Below are 17,748 nucleotides of genomic sequence, written 5' to 3'. Positions count from 1 at the left end.
CAGAATATAAATTACAAATAATGATAAAGCTATGATTAAATATTTGCCTTTTTATATTCTAGTAACTTGAAACCTTATTATATTTCCACATTTTTTCCTTAATCAGCTTTTCCTCTTTATGTCTCTATTTCTACTAAAGGCACAACCATTATACTCCAAGTCACCCAGGTTCAAAACTTCAGGTATGAGCTAGTCGGGGGTTTTTAATCTGTCCTGTGCTAGCTCCAAGGAATGGAAAAATGGTGAGAAACAATTCCATTAAAAGAATAGGGGAAGAGATAGCGTTCTAGTTCAGTATCTCTCCATCAAGAAAAGTTGACGATGGTTTACTTCTGAATTACCACTGCTTCTTCTATCTTATTAATTCCTTCCTGGATTCTAACATTTAGTCATTTGAACAACAGTAAACTCTTAGTGTCTTACGTCTAAATTCATTTCACACTCAAACTTAAACCATGGCTTGCTTGGGCATATAAATCTCCATTATTTCCTCTCAGTATTTTGACAATATTGCTCCATCATCTTCCTACATCTAGTGTAGCTGAACAGAGTCTGATGACAATCTAGTTCTCATTCTTTCTAAGAGATCTACTCTCTGGATGCTTTATGGGTTTTTTTTTATCTATATTTTTAATGTATCAAAATTGCACTTTCATGGGTCCAAGTGTAGATTAAAAAAAAAATTATCCCAACAACCACCAAATTGCCCTTTTCTTTTTTTTGAGACGGAGTTTCACTCTTGCTGCCCAGGCTGGAGTGCAATGGTGCAATCTCAGCTCACTGCAACCTCCACCTCCTGGGTTCAAGCAGTTCTCCTGCCTCAGCCTCCCTAGTAGCTGGGATTCCAGGCGCCTGCCACCACGCCATACAATTTTTTTTGTATTTTTAGTAGAGACGGGGTTTTACTGTGTTGGCCTGGCTGGTCTCGAACTCCTGACCTCAGGCAATCCACCCACCTCAGCATCCCAAAGTGCTGGGATTACAGGCGTGAGCCACCACGCCCAGCTTAAATTGCTGTTTTCAATCTGAGTTCCAAAACACTTCAGCCTTTCATTAATTGTAGAAATTGTTCTTAAATTACTTCTTTGGGTATTTACTATTACCTTATTTCTATCTGTTTGCCTTCCTTGTCAAACTTTTTTTAAAGCATATTTTTCTTATCCTTTGTGATTCTGTGTTGAATGTTGGAAGAAATTCCTTGGCTCAATTTCCAAGCTTACTAATTTACTCTTTGCTTGTGAACATTCTGCTTAACTCATTTTTCTAAAAAAAATTTAATTTCTGTATCTCTGGTTCTTTGTTAAATGGCTGCATTACCCTCTGACATCTCTAAAGATAATATCCACTCCCAACTCTGAAGATATGTCTTAGTCAATTTTTGTGTTGCTATAGAGGAATACCTGAGGCTGGGTAATTTACAAAGAAAAGAGGTTTATTTGGGTCATGGTTCTGCAGACTGACAAGAATCATGGAGCCAGCATCATCTTCTGATGAGAGCTTCAGGATGCTTCCACTTATGGAGGAAGGTAAAGGGGAACCAGTATGTGCAGAGATCACATGGTAAGAGTGGGAGCAAGAGAGGGGTGGGGAGGTGAAAGGCTCTTTTTAACAACCAGCTCTCTGGGGAACCAATAAAGTGAGAACTCACTTATCACCTCACCCTAACCCCCAGAGAGGATATTAATCTATTAATGAAGGATCCACCCTCCCATGACCCAAACACTTCTCATTAGCTCCCACTACCAACGTTAGGGATCAGATTTCAACATGACATTTTGAGGGTTGAGCTATAGCTCAACATATGAGCTATAGCAAGGTATTTTTCTTTTTCTTTTTTTTTTTTTTTTCAGACAGAGTCTTGCTCTGTCTCCCAGGATGGACAGCAGTGGCATGATCTCGGCTCACTGCAACCCTAAACACCCAGGCTCAAGTGATCCTCCCACCTCAGCCTCCCTAGTAGCTGAAACTACAGATGTGCACCACTGTGCCTGGTTAATTTTTGTATTTTTTTGTAGAGATAGGTCCCACTATGTTGCTCAGGCTGGTCTTGAACTCCTGGGCTCAAGCAATCCACCCATCTTGGCCTGCCAAAGAGCTGGGATTACAGGCGTGAGCCACCGCGCCTGGCAAGATATTTCATATATATCCACATATTTAACATTTTCAAGGTTGTTCTTTCCTTCTTTAGTGTCCAAATTGCTATCTAGTATAATTTCCCTTCATTGAAGAACAACTTTAACATTTCTTGTTCTGTAGATATGATTGCAATAAATTCTCTGTTTTCTTTACCTGAAAATACTTTATTTCATTTGTAATTCTTAAAGGAAATTTTCATGAGAAAAACCTAAGTTGACAGTTTTTAAAATTTTTTTTTATTATTATACTTTTAAGTTTTAGGGTACATGTGCACAATGTGCAGGTTTGTTACATATGGCGCATGTATATGCGCCATGTTGGTGTGCTGCACCCATTAACCTAACTTTAGCATTAGGTATATCTCCTAATGCTATCCCTCCCCGCTCCCCGCTCCCCGCTCCCCACAACAGTCCCCAGTGTGTGATGTTCCCCTTCCTGTGTCCATGTGTTCTCATTGTTCATTTCCCACCTATGAGTGAGAACATGCGGTGTTTGGTTTTTTGTCCTTGTGATAGTTTGCTGAGAATGATGGTTTCCAGCTTTCTGCGGATGTTATTGCTTTATCTACTGGCCTCTTGCTTTTGGTGATAAGTCAAAGGTAATTCAAATGTTTTTCTCTTGTATCCAGTCAATGTATCATTTTTTCTGGCTGTTTTCAAGATTTTTCTTTTTATCATTTGCTTTCAGAGGTATGACTATGAGGAACCTAAGCATAGTTTTCTTAGTATTTATTCTGCTTAGGTTTACTTACAGCTTCTTGATTCTCGAAAGTTTTATCTTTTACCATATTGGGTAATTTCCATTATTATTTTTCAACTAATTTTATGCCCTTTCTCTCCCTCTTCTCCAATTACACCTAACATTAGACATTTCGATATTTTCATATAGGTTTCTAAAGGGTTTTCTCCCAAATTTTTTCTGGTTTTCAGATTAACTTTCATTTATCTATCTTCAATTTTAATGACTCATCTGTCATCTCCATTTTGCTGTTAAGCCTATCCAGTGAATTTTCTCTTTCAAATATTGTATTATTCTAGACCCATCTTGTTTAATCCGTGGCCTGAGGGTCACATGCAGCCCAAGACAGCTTTGAATGCAGCCCAACACAAATTCATAAACTTTCTTAAAACTTTATGAGATTTTGTTTTTTAGCTAATTAGCTATCATTAGTATTAGTGTATTTTATGTGTGGCCCAAGACAGTTCTTCTTGCAATATGGTACAGAGAAGTCAAAAGACTGGACACCCCTGTTAGACTTTCTATTGGTGGGGGCGGTATATACATAAAAAAGTGTATACGCACACACACACACACACACACTTTCTTTCTCTATGGAGATTAAATATCCTTTCATTCCTTGCAAGCATATTTTCCTTTACTTCATTGGGCAAAATTGATAACAACTGCTTTAAAATTCTTGTCTTTTAATTCTAACATATGGGTCTTTTCAGGATCAGTGTCTTTTTTTTTATCTGGAGAATGGGTCACATTTTTCTGTTAAGTAATTTTGGGTTATATCTGTACATTGTGGATATTATGTTGTATAGGGTCTGGATTTTGATATATTCCTCCAGAATGTTGATTTTTTTTAAGTAGGTAATTAATCTGGTTAGCCTTAAAGGTCAAATTCTGTCTCTTGGGTGGTAGCTCAAATCTCCATTTAGTTCATTTATCCTTCTTAGCTGAACTGCTCTGAGTCTGTCATATGCATATGTGGTTAAGCCTTAGACAGAGATTTGTACAGAATTTATTCACAGTATTTGGTGCTCACTCTTCTCTGGCTCTCTCCTTTTGGGGACTTCTCTCCCTCCCTTTCCAGTGACTGTGGTTATACTGAACTCTGTCTTTGGTTGTTAGGTCAAAAAGACTTTAAAGATCTTCGAACAGTTTTAGTCACTCTACATATAAGACAATTAGGCTAGAATTGTCTTTCCTTTTGTTCAACTGTTGAGACCTCTCCAGCATATATCTGCTTTTGGTCATTCTCTAGCATCTTTTCCAGTAAGTTGTTTTTGTATTTCGTCCTGGGCTTATAAAGTTATCTGCAAGAGAGTTGGTCCAGTTGGAGTTCTGTTGGTCGGGGTAGAAATGAAAGTCTCCTCAAGATTTTAGTTACACTATTTTCTATAATCTTCTTTGTTTCATTAACTTTGATTCCTTAAGTGTTGGTTCTTCTGTTTGGTTAGCATAGCTTCTGTCTTTCATGGTGTCAGTTTTTATCAAGTGTTTGAAATAATATATTTAGAATAAAATAAATTAATGTATGTCAGGAAATGAATAAAAGTAAAGTTACTTCCATAGAATTGAATTGGGGGGAGTAGTTGTATGTGTACTTGGTCCTACAGTTTGGTTCAATATCTGAGACTTCCATTTTCCATCTCTGTCTCTCAGACCGTGCACTGCCCTTTTATTTGTTTTTTAAGTAGCTTTCCTGTTTTTACATGCTTCCCAAACTCTTTAATTATAAGAGAGAATAGACATATCTTTTTTCTATTAAATTAGCTTCTCTAGCTAATTTTCTTTTTCTTCCCTTTCTTTCTTTCCCTTTATTTCTTTTTTAAACAACATTTATAGTCTCACAGTTCTGGAGGCTGGAAGTCTGAGATCAACGTGTCAGCAAAGTTCGTTTCTCTTGAGGCCTCTTCTCTCCTTGACCTGCAGATTGCTGTGTCCTCACATTATCCTTTCTGTTAGTTCCTTTATTTCTGAGATTCCCTACAGCAAAATAGCACCTGGGGGCAATAATCTATCATCCAAAAAGGAAGTGAGGGGAAGAGTGGAGTGACTGCAAATTAAATTTTTCCCCTGTCATATACAGTCATTTTCAACTACTGCTTTAAACTAGCAACACAAAGGAGAAAAGAACATTTTGCTGCCGGAAATTACTGAGCAGACTTAAGGCCGGGAGATATACTTGGGGGAAAGGGAAGGAGAAGAATATAAGAGGTAGATTGGCATTCAATCCATTAAATGTGTGTGTGCCTATTATTATTTGAACAAACTGTTATCTATTAGATCCATTAAGAGTAAGAAAAATAAACGTGTTTATTTTACCTTAACTTATTCTCTGATGCTCTTGCTTTCTTTATGTACATCAGAGTTTCTGACTTGTATGATTTTCCTTCTCTCTGAAGAACTTCTTTTAACATTTCTTGCAAGGTAGGTCTACTGTCAACAAATTCACCAAATTTTTGTTTGTCTGAGACAGTCTATTTCTTCTTGACTTTTAAAGGATAATTTTGCAGGATACAGAATTCTAGGTTGGTGGGTTTTTTCCTCTCAACACTTTATATATTTCATGCCATTCTCTTCTTGCTTGCATAGTCTCTGAAGAGAAGTCAGATATAACTATTTTCTTTGCTCTTCTACAGGTTTTTCCCCCCTCTAGCCTCTTTCAAGATTTCTTCTTTATCTTTGATTTTCTACAGTTTAAATATGACATGCCTAGGTTTAGTTTTTTTTTTTTTTTGCATTTATCCTGCTTGGTGTTCTCTAAACTTCTGAGATCTGTGGTTTGGTGTATGACATTAATTTGGGGTAATTCTTAGTCTTCATGTCTTCAAATAATGCTCCTGTTCCTTTGTACGCTGGTACTCCCATTACACGTTATACCTTTCGTAGTTGCCCTACAGTTCTTGCCACAGTTCTTGGATACTATGGGGTTTTTTTTCCAGTCTTTTTTCTCTTTGATTTTCAGTTTTGGAAGTTTCTACTGTCATATCCTCAAGCTCAGAGATTCTCTCCTAAGCTGTTCATAGTCCACTGACAAGCCCATAAAAGGAATCCTTCATTTCTGTGTTTTTTTTTTTTTTTTTTTTTTTTTTTTTTTTGACACAGTCTCCCTCTGTTGCCCAGGCTGGAGTGCAATGGCACGATCTCAGCTCACTGCATCCTCCGCCTCCCGGGTTCATGCAATTCTCCTGCCTCAGCCTCCCGAGTAGCTGGGATTACAGGCATGTGCCACCACGCCCGGCTAATTTTTGTATTTTTAGTAGAGACGGGATTTTGCCATGTTGACAAGGCTGGTCTTGAACTCCTGACCTCAGGTGATCCATCTGCCTCGGCCTCCCAAAGTGCTGGGATTACAGCCGAGAGCCACCACACGCCTGGCCTTCTGTTGTAATGCTTTTAGTCTCTAGCATTTTATTTTTACAATTTCCATTTCTCTGCTTATATCTGTTCTGGCACATTGTCTGCTTTTCCCATTAAAGCCCTTGGCACAGTAATCATAGTTTAAAAGAATTCCTGGTCTGATAATTCCAATATTCCTTGCTAGAAATATGGTTTGGATACTTGTTCAGTTTCTTCAAACTGTTTTTTAGTATGCCTTGTAATTTTTTGTTGAAAGTAGTACATATTTACTGGGTAAAGGGAACTGCAGTAAATAGACCTTTAGTAATGTAGTGATAAGGTTTTGGGGGAGGCAAAGTGTTCTGTAGTCATAAGATTAACTCACAGTCTTTTGCTTAGCCTAGCCTTGGCTTGTAAACTTCACCAGTGTGCCTTAGTCCTCCTCCAGTGTGATAACATGGCTGGAGGAGCTGTAGTTGGGTATTTCCCTTCCCCCAGGCAGACTGGGCTTTGGTAAAAAAGTTTCTCTTCACTGCAGACCTTGCTAAGAAAAACAGAATGCTCTGGCATATTTAATGGTTACTTTCCACCCCTCTCTGTTCTGCTGGAAGCATGAGAAGATTTTTTCCAATATTTACTGTGAGAACCTGGCAGAGCTCCTGGAGGTAAAACTCACAAAATTATGGGGGACCATGGAGTTTTTAACTCTGACACTTGTCCACTCTGAGTCTCCAGTAATTTGTCAACTACAGGTCAGGTTTTCCTACTACCCTCGCGCTGGGTCCTGAAGAGGTTTCTGCACCAGTTAAGTTGTGATTCTCTCTATCTGCCTATCTCCAATTGTGGGGGCAGAGATTTGCCCTGTGACCTCAATTCTCTGCTAGATACAAGAAAAGTTGTTGTTTTCTCAGGTTGTTCAGTTTTTAATTTATTAGCGTGAAGTGGTAACCTTAAGCTTCTTACATGGCATATTATTATTATTTTGAGACAGAGTTTCATTCTGTCAGCTGGAGTGCAGTGTGGCATGTTCATGGCTCACTGCGGCTTTGACCTCCCAAGCTCAATTGATCCTCCCACCTCAGCCTCCTTAGCTGGGACTATAGGCATGCACCACCACGCCTGGATAATTTTTTTTTTTTTCGTAGAGACAGGATTTTGCCATGTTGCTCAGACTGGTCTCAAGCTCCTGGTCTCGAGCTCCTGGGCTCTGCCCATTTCAGCATCCCAAAGTGCTGGAATTATAAGTGTGAGCAACCATGCCCAGCCACATACCAGATTCTTGTACGATTTTTAGTATGAATTTTTGTCTTGAGGGGCAAAGGAAATTTAAGACTACCATTCCTAGATTTCCTACCTGTTAAAAGTTTGAGAATCACTATTCTAGCAGAATTATATGCAACGAGCACTATAAAGAAGTTGTGACAATTTATAAATTAATTTTAATTTAAAATCTCAGTGTGTACAGATCAATAGTACACATAGAGCAGCTCATGTTTTAGCACACTAGAAGGCAGAAAGGGAGTCATTTTGTGTTTTCCAAAATCAAATTATGAAGAACAAAAGTTACTTTAAAATTAATAATTCAAAATTTGGTATATGTATCACTCTACTTTTTTTTCCACCTCACAAAATCTTTCTTTTTTTTTTCCTTTTTTTTTTTTTTTAAGTTCCGGGATACATGTGCAGGATGTGCAGGTTTGTTACATAGGTGAACATGTGCCATGGTGGTTTGCTACACCTATCAACCCATCACCTAGGTATTAAGTCCAGTATGCATTAGCCATTTTTCCTAATGCTCTCCCTCCCTCCATCCCACTCTACTTTTTATTTGAAGGTACAGAGTTTCAAGTAGTTCTAAGATGCATAAATGAGTTACCTATGGAACATTTTCTAACTCCTACCTCAAAAACCAGATTATTCCAAAGTATTTGTTATACCTTTGTAGTATGTTTGAAATATTTCATAATAAATGTAACTACATGAGGTTAAAGGATTTCATACCATTTGATGTTTTAAAATAGGCATTTCAAAAGGAGGTCCTTTTGCTTACAGCTCCAAACTCACTGGACATTTATAGCTTAGAGTATGGTTAAAGTATGGAGACTAAAATGCTTGTTCCTATTAATATATAGTTACTTAGGAAAACCAGTCAACTTTTCCTTTAGATATGTGGATGTGATTTGACTACAATGAAGAAAAGTATTTCAAGAAATACTAAATTTGTTCTTTGAATAAGGGAGTGCTAAACAGCTATTACTTTTCTACAGAAACGAAATTTAGTAAAATTAATTTTTCTCATTGCATTATAATTGGGCTAAAAATTAATCAACAAAATATGGCTCATTTAAAATTTGCCCAGGTTTTTCTTTCTTTATATAGAAGTAGGGGAATATTTAAATATTTATTTGAATATGTGTATGTTCAGGAAATGCTAAAAATTTTATTTTTTTGAGTGACATGAACAAATGACTGCCTGTTGGAAGATGCATTAAACAAAAGTGAGCCTATAGTCTGGTGTCTGCACCTGTCTGAACCATTCAGGAAGAAATCTGGCTGAAACTTCTAGTGAGTTTAATTCATGTCTACCCAAAAAGGCAGCTGCTTGGAGATAAGGCTTTAATGTTTCTCTTGCCCAAGTTTGAATTCACTTTTATCAAAGCTAAAAAAAACTCTATGGTAGCACATAGTTGTTTTAATATTTTTAAAATTAACCTAGACTTTTTTTCTCAAATGAAAAATTTTAGCCCATTCATAATGTTCTCTTTTGAAAATAAACATTTCATTCTTCTAGGAAAACAAATTGGAAATAGGAGGTTTTAAAAAGCTCATACTATACAAACTAGTCATCTCATGTACACAAAAGAGTCTAAGATAATAATTTGAAAATGTTGTTAAAGATTTATGTGAGAAATATGCTTTGTATGTTCATAGGATGCAATATTTTGCAGACTCTAAAGTCATGCTTTAGTGAATATCTAAAGACCAGGAAAACGTTCATGGTATATGTTGCAGAAAAGCATTGAATAATTAACCATAAAGTGTGGTCCGAATTTTGGAAAATAAAAATCCACATGTGGACATCTGAAACAAAATACAACAGAATAATGGGTTGCATTATTTCTGCTACCAAACTTTCTACACTTTTCAGATTTTCCATGAGGATGTATTTTCATTTAGGTCAAGAAAAATGTACTTTTACTCACTATGATGACTATATACTACCTCTTTTAGAATTGCTCACACAAGCCACAACCAAACTGAATAAACTTTGGTCTCAAACGTACTTTTTCTATTCTATATTATTTACCTTCAGCATATATCACAAGGCAGGAAAAATAAATTGTTGCCTACTTCCCCTTCAAAAGTGTTTATGTCTTAACTCTTAGATTGATTCCAGGTCACTTGGGAATGATTTCAACATAGCGTGTACGTGTGTGTGTGTGTGTGTGTGTGTGTATGTATGTATGTATATATGTACATACATGTGTTTAAAGGCTAGTAATGTCTCCCTTTAGAACAATTTATTGTTTTTAAAACTCTCTCAAATACATATGTACACACACACACACTTACTTTGCCTAAGTTACACTTCTCTTTCATCTTTATAAGAATATAGATACTTGTGCTTCTAAGCAAAAAGCATTACCTATTACATAAGGTTCTCAGATAACTGACATGGCAGGCTCATTCATTAAGGGAAATTCCTCCCTTCCATTATACATGGTAGTGGCAAAAGCTTAGCCAGCAGATAGTTATGGTTCTCTTGATCACAAAGAAATGTCCCCTAGTTTCAATGAGGTAGACTGGTCTATAAGGAAAATAGACCAGAAGATCCATGTTTTGATACTAGAAATAATGCATGTAACATTCAAAGAAGGATCTTGAGGGCAGGAACCAAGACATCTAAAAATTTAAAAGAGAACCCACAGGGTTCGGCCTATAGTAGAAACTGAAGAAATATTTAAAGAATGAATTACATTTCTATTAAGCAATTCTATTTTTCCATTGTCTTGAAGTACAAAGTGTTGGTGTGGCAAAAGCCTTTGATATAAAAAAAATTGTGAAAATGATTATGCTCCCCTGATATTCTATAAATAGTTCGCTCCTTTTTCATGGATATTTACAATATTAATTGGCACAAGTAGTAATTATCTTGTGGGTACATGCTACTGTATGGCATTTTTGACCCAGCAACCATGTCCTAGTCATGCTGTGTTCCTGGGCTCCTAATTCAGTGGTGTTTACCTCATGAACCAAAGAATGCCCCAAATGAATAGTATACCTTAGAAATCCTTTCAGCACAAGGCTTACAGTGTCTTATTCTTTCAAATATGATCTCATAATTTGCAAAGTTCATTTATAAGAAATTTATATATTAAAATATTCCTAAGAACAATTATAGTAGGTAATTTCACAGTAGGTATTCAGGGTCTTAGAATAAAGTGGGACCTTGAAAATCAGTAACTTAAATTTTAGCTGAGTATTCTCAAGCTACTTTTATTAACTGTTTAGAATGAGAGGTATATGTGGCAGAATATTAACTAGAGCCAAGCTACGACAATTTGGCGAGGACTCTACCTCAGACTGTACATCTGGAACAAGTATTTACGTAGTAACCTTGAATACTGTTTCCAAAAGCTTAACAAGGTGGTTTTATTTCCTTCAATGAGAATGTTTTCCATGAATAAAAAAGTTAACCCACATCTTGTACATAGAATACATTCACTTTGAACTCCATCAGTGGATAGGACAAAGCAATGTCCTTTAATAAATCCAACTACTTCCAAGTATAAAATAAATACAAATTTGTAAAAATTTTTAAAATAGAGATTATACATATAAAGAGATAGAAGAAGCAACATCCTGTGAATATATGCAGTACTTCAACCAAATACTGGTCATCAGATACATGATGCTCATACGGAGAGCTGAGAGGCTTAAAGAAGAGATAACAATAATTTATGATTAAAAATTAAGGTTGGCTGGGTGTGGTGGCTCACGCCTGTATCCCAGCACTTTAGGAGGCCGAGGCCGGCGTATCACGAGATCAGGAGTTCAAGACCAGTTTGGCCAACATAGTGAAACCCCATCTCTACTAAAAATACAAAAAATCAGCCGGGTGTGGTGGTGTGCGCCTGTAATCCCAGCTACTCGGGAGGCTGAGGCAGGAGAATCGCGTGAACCTGGGAGGCAGAGGTTGCAGTGAGCCGAGATCACACCACTGCACTCCAGCCTGGGCAACAGTGCCAGACTCTGTCTCACACACACACACAAAAAAATTAAGGTTGACAGGTTTGCCAGCCTGCTTCTGAGCTTTCTATCTCCAATAGCTGGTAAGTGGTAACATAGTTATTCTTTGTAGACTTGCTCGATCAGAATTACATTTTTGTAGCTCAGAAGATTCAAAGTTCCTGTTTCGTACCAAATAGAAAATTCTGGGTCGTACTAGATATTTATAAACTTTCATACTACATAATCAATGTTTTTTAGGGTACAGGATGCCAAAACCATTTAACCTCAAAATCCTCTTGTCTATACATATCTACTTAACAATATGCATATTGTTAGCAAATACAGCTGTGAGAGATAGTATTCTTGAGAAAACTGCATGCCAGGGAGTGCTAGCTTTTAATCTTTGTGTTTTTAACCAAGTAACAGATATTGTTTAAGAAGGTATATCTGAATATACTGTAATGTAAATTTTCAATGAAATAACTTCAGCCCTGAGACATAATAAGATACCAAAGTTTAAAAATCCCAAGTATGTAATAAAACACCAAATTTTAAAATATAACTTTTAACATTTACTTTTCTGAAGAAACATTTAGGATGCACTGTTATAATAAGGTAAACATTGAAACTGAATATACTTGAATTCAAAACTACAGATTTTAATTACTTTTTACTTAAATTTTGTAAGCAATTAACAATTTAACCACAGCATCTTATCAGTATCGTAGTATCTAGTAATTCTATTTTTATATCAAAGAAGTATACATTTTTTGTCCATTTTTGAATAATTAGTAAATCAGTAGAGTTTGCTTATATTGAATAACCTTGATTGTGAACAATATAAGCAACTCTAATGGACTATTTAGAAAATGGTAATGTTCTAATTAGAAAATACTAATATCAACAATGTTATTTATTGAATGCAATTGATAATTACTTTCAGCAATCAACTAAATACCAGATTGACTACAAGAAAAAGAATAAAGGACACCAACTCACCATTAAACAATATTTACTGACTCTTTTCTATGACCCACCCACCACAATGTTAGCAACAGGGATAATATTTATATAAAAGAGAGTGGGCATGGGCTATGTGTTTCCCATCTCTATGTTCCTAAGGTCAGTGGATGATTCATTAAGGAGTTTGTCACCTTTATGAATCCTTTATGTTTAACTTAAGAAATGGATACTCATTTTGCTTGGGGGTTGAGGTAAAAGGGGTGGGTCAAATAGATTACCTGAAATAAACATAAACTCACATTCTTTTTCTCCCTTGTTCCCAAAAATGTGTTAAATATAATTCATTGTGGAGAAAAGAAATTGTTAAGTGTTAATCAATTTTATAAAATTAACTGTAATATGGTGATAATGAAAGATGGTAGTCTGTAAGCAGAGTTCCGGCCACTATTCTGTATATTTAAAAGGTCTATGCAAAAGCTTTGTGATGAATAAAGGAGATTAGGCTTAAAAACATGTTAACTGCAACAATTTTACCTTAAATTTTTATGATATGGTTCCTTGCATTTGAAAAAGGCTATAGATAGTGATAACTGAAAGAGTAACTGATGGTCCTTTTCATCCTAAGCACAGAGGAAGAGTTCTGTATGCTTACTATTTGTAGTCTGTTACTATTTCTGACCTTGACTCTTGAATTCATTGCCTGTGCTCAGAATCACCCAAGAGTTTAAATTACACTTCCGCTAGACATTTTAAAGAACATATACTCATTACACATTCACAGTTTAGTTAAGGATGGAATCCTTAACAATGAAGGATATAAAACAACTTTTGGTATAATCAAGGATATAATACGACTCGAAAATTGTCTATCATAATCTTCTTAGCTGTTACCAATTGTATGATGTCATATTTACATATGAATGACTTCAACACCTCAATAATCTATGGATTTGTAGTACTGTGATTCTCTTGAAAGCCAGAGCTTATGTAATACAAAATAATAAAATTATGGATTTTACAAAATAATATTCTCTGGCTAAATATTCTTTTTTTTTTTTTTTTGAGACAGCGTTTCACTCTTGTTGCCCAGGTTGGAGTACAATGGCGCAATCTCGGCTCACTGCAACCTCTGCCTCCTGGGTTCAAGTGATTCTCCTGTCTCAGCCTCCCAAGTAGTTGGGAGTATAGGTGTGCGTCACCATGCCTGGCTAATTTTGTATTTTTTTTTTCTTTTTTAGTACAGATGGGGTTTCACCATGTTGGTCAGGCTGGTCTCGAACTCCTGATCTCAGGTGATCCACCCACCTCAGCCTCCCAAAGTGCTGGAATTACAAGCGTGAGCCACCAAGCCTCGCCTCTGGCTTTCAAAAGAGAATCACAATAATAAAAAAATTTAAACCTGTTAACATAACACTGTCCATATCCCAACAGCTCCTAAACAGGCTAACTAAAATGGCATAAAAAATTTGCCTGAGTTCATGTATGCCTTAATAAATAACCTTCAGAAAAAAATGTTAATCATTTTATTTTTCTTTTTTTTTTTTTTTTTTTTTTTTTGAGACGGAGTCTCGCTCTGTCACCCAGGCTGGAGTGCGGTGGCGCAATCTCGGCTCACTGCAAGCTCCGCCTCCCGGGTTCACGCCATTCTCCTGCCTCAGCCTCTCTGAGTAGCTGGGACTACAGGCGCCCGCCACTACGCCCGGCTAATTTTTTGTATTTTTTAGTAGAGACGGGGTTTCACCGTGGTCTCGATCTCCTGACCTCGTGATCCGCCCGCCTCGGCCTCCCAAAGTGCTGGGATTACAAGCGTGAGCCACCGCGCCCGGCCTTATTTTTCTATATTAATCATTTCATTTCCCACTGTTCATTGTCTTTTTATTAATGTTATTTTGCTTTAAATTAGTACTAACACATTTAAGTCAATCATTTATTTAAACAACAACATTGGCTAGGTGCAGTGGCGCATGCCTGTAATCCCAGCATTTTGGGAGGCCGAGGCAGGCAGATCACTTAAGCTCAAGAGTTTGAGACCAGTTTGGGTAACACGGCGAAACCTCCTCTCTACAAAAAAAATTAGCAGGGTGTGGTGGCTCCCTCCTGTGGACCCAGCTACTTGTGAGGCTGAGGCAGGAGGATCGCTTGAGCATGGAAGGCAGAGGCTGCAGTGAGCCGAGATCAAGCCACTGCACTCTAGCCTGAGCAACACAGTGAGACCCTGTCTCAAACAAACAAACACACACGCACAACACCGCCCCCCTGCAGATATTGTTTGAAAAATATGTGCAATAAACTCTTATTTTAAGACCTTTTTAAAAAATGCTGTCCAAATTGCAAACCTAGAAAATTTGAGGGATCAAAATAAACTAGACTTGAAATCAAAATTCAAACTGGCAAAAAACACTTGGGCTAAAAAGTATTACAAATTTCCCCTCTTCGGGATACAACTAGCCTATGTCAATGTGTTTCTAACAATGGCCAAAGTTAGAACAAAGGAAAAAAACCCTCACAACTCAAAAATAAATAATAGTGAAACTAATTTCTGGATGCCTTCTTCCAAGGGCATCACATTACTTCACTGGGAACCTTCAAAGGCAATGAATGGCACTTGCTTACCTGACGTGTTAAATACACACCCGCCCCGCCGCGCCTCCCCCCCCGCCCCCGCCCCGCCCCGCCCTATCAGCTTCCCTGTCCTATTTCTAGTTTTGACAGAAAGAGGAGTCCCTTCACAAACAAGGTTAGCTCTGTAACAAAGCGAGCAAAGAAAACAGCGAACTTGGCATGGCAACTTCCAACAACTTCGAAGAGAGAGCACAACTCTCCAACTTTGTCGTGCTCTCATAGACACATTCCCCACTCACATGGAAAATGCTGTTTTAAAAACTTCCCCTTTTCAATGAACTGTCATGCTATAAAATATTACCTGCTCCTATTTGGAATTTAAAGAGGAGCTATAAAATATTCCCTGCTCCCATTTGCAATTATGTGAACATAATTCTCACCATAAGTTTCACCGAAATGGTAGTTATGTCACCTGCAAAGCCCTTGAAGCTGCAAAGGCCAACTCTGCACACAGGAAGCCATGACGGGCACCCAAAGTCCGGCCAAGTGGAGAGCAGCAGGCATCCCGGGAGTGGGAGGGAGGGCCTTCTTTCCACCTCATGCAGCCAAATCCTCCTCCCCCTACTTGGGGCCCTCAACTCTCTACCTCACGACCTCAACCCTCCTCCCCCGACCTCACGCCCCTAAACCCTCCTCCCCCCACTGCACGCCATCAACTCTCCTCTGTCCACCTCACACCCTCAACTCTCCTACCCTCACACCTCATGCCCCTAAACCCTCCTCCCCACACCTCACGCCCCCAAACCCTCCTCCCTCCACCTCACGCCCCAACCCTTCCTCCTCCCACTACCTCTCACCCTCAACCCTCTTCCCCCTACCTCACGCCCTCAACCCTCCTCCCACATCATGCTCTCAAACCCTCCCCACCAACTCAGTCCCTCAATCCTCCTCCCCAACCCTCCTCCCACACCTCATGCCCCCAAATCCTCCTCAGCCCCTAAATCCTCCTCCATCCACCTCACACGCTCAACCCTCTTACCCCCGCCTCACGCTCCCAAACCATCCCCACCAACGCATGCCCTCAACCCTCCTCCCTGCACTTCAAGCTCTCAACCCTACCCTGCACCTCACACTCCCAAACCCTCCCCACCAACTCACGCACTGAACCCTCGTCCCTGCACGTCAAGCTCTTAACTCTCCCCTGCACCTCATGCTCCCAAACCCTCCGCCCACCTCACGCCCTCAACCCTCCTCCCCCTACCTCATGCCTTCAACTCTCCCCGGCACCTCATGCTCCCAAACTGTCCCCCGACCTCACGCCCTCAAACCTCCTCCCCCCACCTCGCGCTCCAAAACCCTCCTTCCCCTCACCTCAAACCCTCAACCTCCCCCACACCTCATGCTCCCAAACCCTCCCCCCACCTCACGCCCTCAACCCTCCTCCAAACACCTCACGCCCCCAAATCCTCCTTCGTCCATCTCACCCCCTCAACCCTCCCCCATCCACCTTACTCCCCCCAAAACCTCTTCCTCCCACCCCACGCTCCCAAACCCTTCCCCTCACCTCACGCCCTCAACCCTTCCCCTCGCCTCACGCCCTCAACCCTCCTCACTCCCACCTCATGCTCCCAAACCCTTCCCTCACCGCACACCCTCAACCCTCCTCCCACACCTCACGCTCTCAACCTCCTCTCCCCACCTCACGCCCTCAACTCTCCTCCCCCCACCTCCCGGCCTTAACTCTCCTCCCCACACCTCACGCCCCCAAACTTCCCTCTGCGTACCTCACGCGTCCAAACCCTCCTCTCTCCACCTCATGCGCCCAAATCCGTCTCTTCCCTCTCACACACCCCTAAATCCTCCTCTCTCTTCCCTCCCAGGCCTCTAAATCCTTGTCTCCTTCAAACCGCCTCCAGAGTTACCCCGAATTCTCTCTCGCCCTCTAAAACTCGCTCTTTTCCCTTAAAATAGCTCCCCTCGATTCCTTAATTCCCGCGCGACCGCGGACTCCTGGCTCCCGTAACTCACGAGAAGAAGGGGTCATCCTCAAAACTGCTGCTCAGCATCCTGAACATTCTGGCTCTGTCTTGGGCGGCGGCAGCCGCGGACAGATTGGAAAAACGATGTTAACTCGCCGCGGCCGCGACCGGAGCCTGCCTCCAGCACGGACGACGCCTCACTCGCCGTAGCGCAGGCGCTGCCCGCCGGGAAAGGAGGTGCGTGTCACCGAGCTGCTTTTCCATTGGACATTGCTCTGTGACGTCACCAGGACGAAGGGCGGGGAGCAATGCGCCGCTGCCCTGGCAACCGCAATCAACACAGTGGAGGCGAGAAGTCTGGCCTTGCGCCGGCCGGGCAGCTTTTCGCCAAGGCTCCTGTGAGATGGGATAGCTTGTTCTCTGGGCTGCAGGAACCAAAACATTAGACCACCTTTTCTGTGACCTTGGGCATGCCGCCCTCGGTTCCGAGCCGCAAGTCTTTTTTTCGGGGAAAATGAAAAGGGGTCAAGATTTGGACCAGATGACACCCAATGTCCCATTCAACGGTCGCATTCTGTCATCCAAGGAATTAGTCCTGTATCCGAAACATTCTCTGGTAGTCAAAAGCTGTGAGCAAATAATAAGAAAAAAATGTGCAAAACGTTTTTTAGTACAGTTAGCAAATAGTGTACTCAGTTGTTGAAGGAAATGGGATGAAGCCTATCAGATTTCAACAAACTTGTTTACCTCTTGGGAAAGCTGTTCTCTTTTCGGTTGTCTTTCTGTGTCTCTCTTTCAAAGATCA

General features: G+C 39.8%; 1 protein-coding gene across 1 annotated transcript in view; it reads right to left on the bottom strand.

The window, feature by feature from the left end:
• Positions 1 to 17,208, bottom strand: part of MLF1 (myeloid leukemia factor 1) — a 37,861-nt gene extending 20,653 nt beyond the window's left edge. The window contains exon 1 of the mRNA XM_030822757.1: positions 16,993 to 17,208. Within this exon, the coding sequence (XP_030678617.1) occupies positions 16,993 to 17,039 (47 nt within the window). The 5' untranslated portion in view covers positions 17,040 to 17,208. The remainder of the gene's footprint in view (positions 1 to 16,992) is intronic.
• Positions 17,209 to 17,748: the final 540 nt, after the last annotated feature.

The sequence above is a fragment of the Nomascus leucogenys genome, chromosome 11, assembly GCF_006542625.1.
Source record: "Nomascus leucogenys isolate Asia chromosome 11, Asia_NLE_v1, whole genome shotgun sequence".
NCBI classification, from domain to species: domain Eukaryota; kingdom Metazoa; phylum Chordata; class Mammalia; order Primates; family Hylobatidae; genus Nomascus; species Nomascus leucogenys.
The sequence above is the reverse complement of the archived record's forward strand: the minus strand, read 5'-3'. Positions and strand labels throughout refer to the sequence as shown.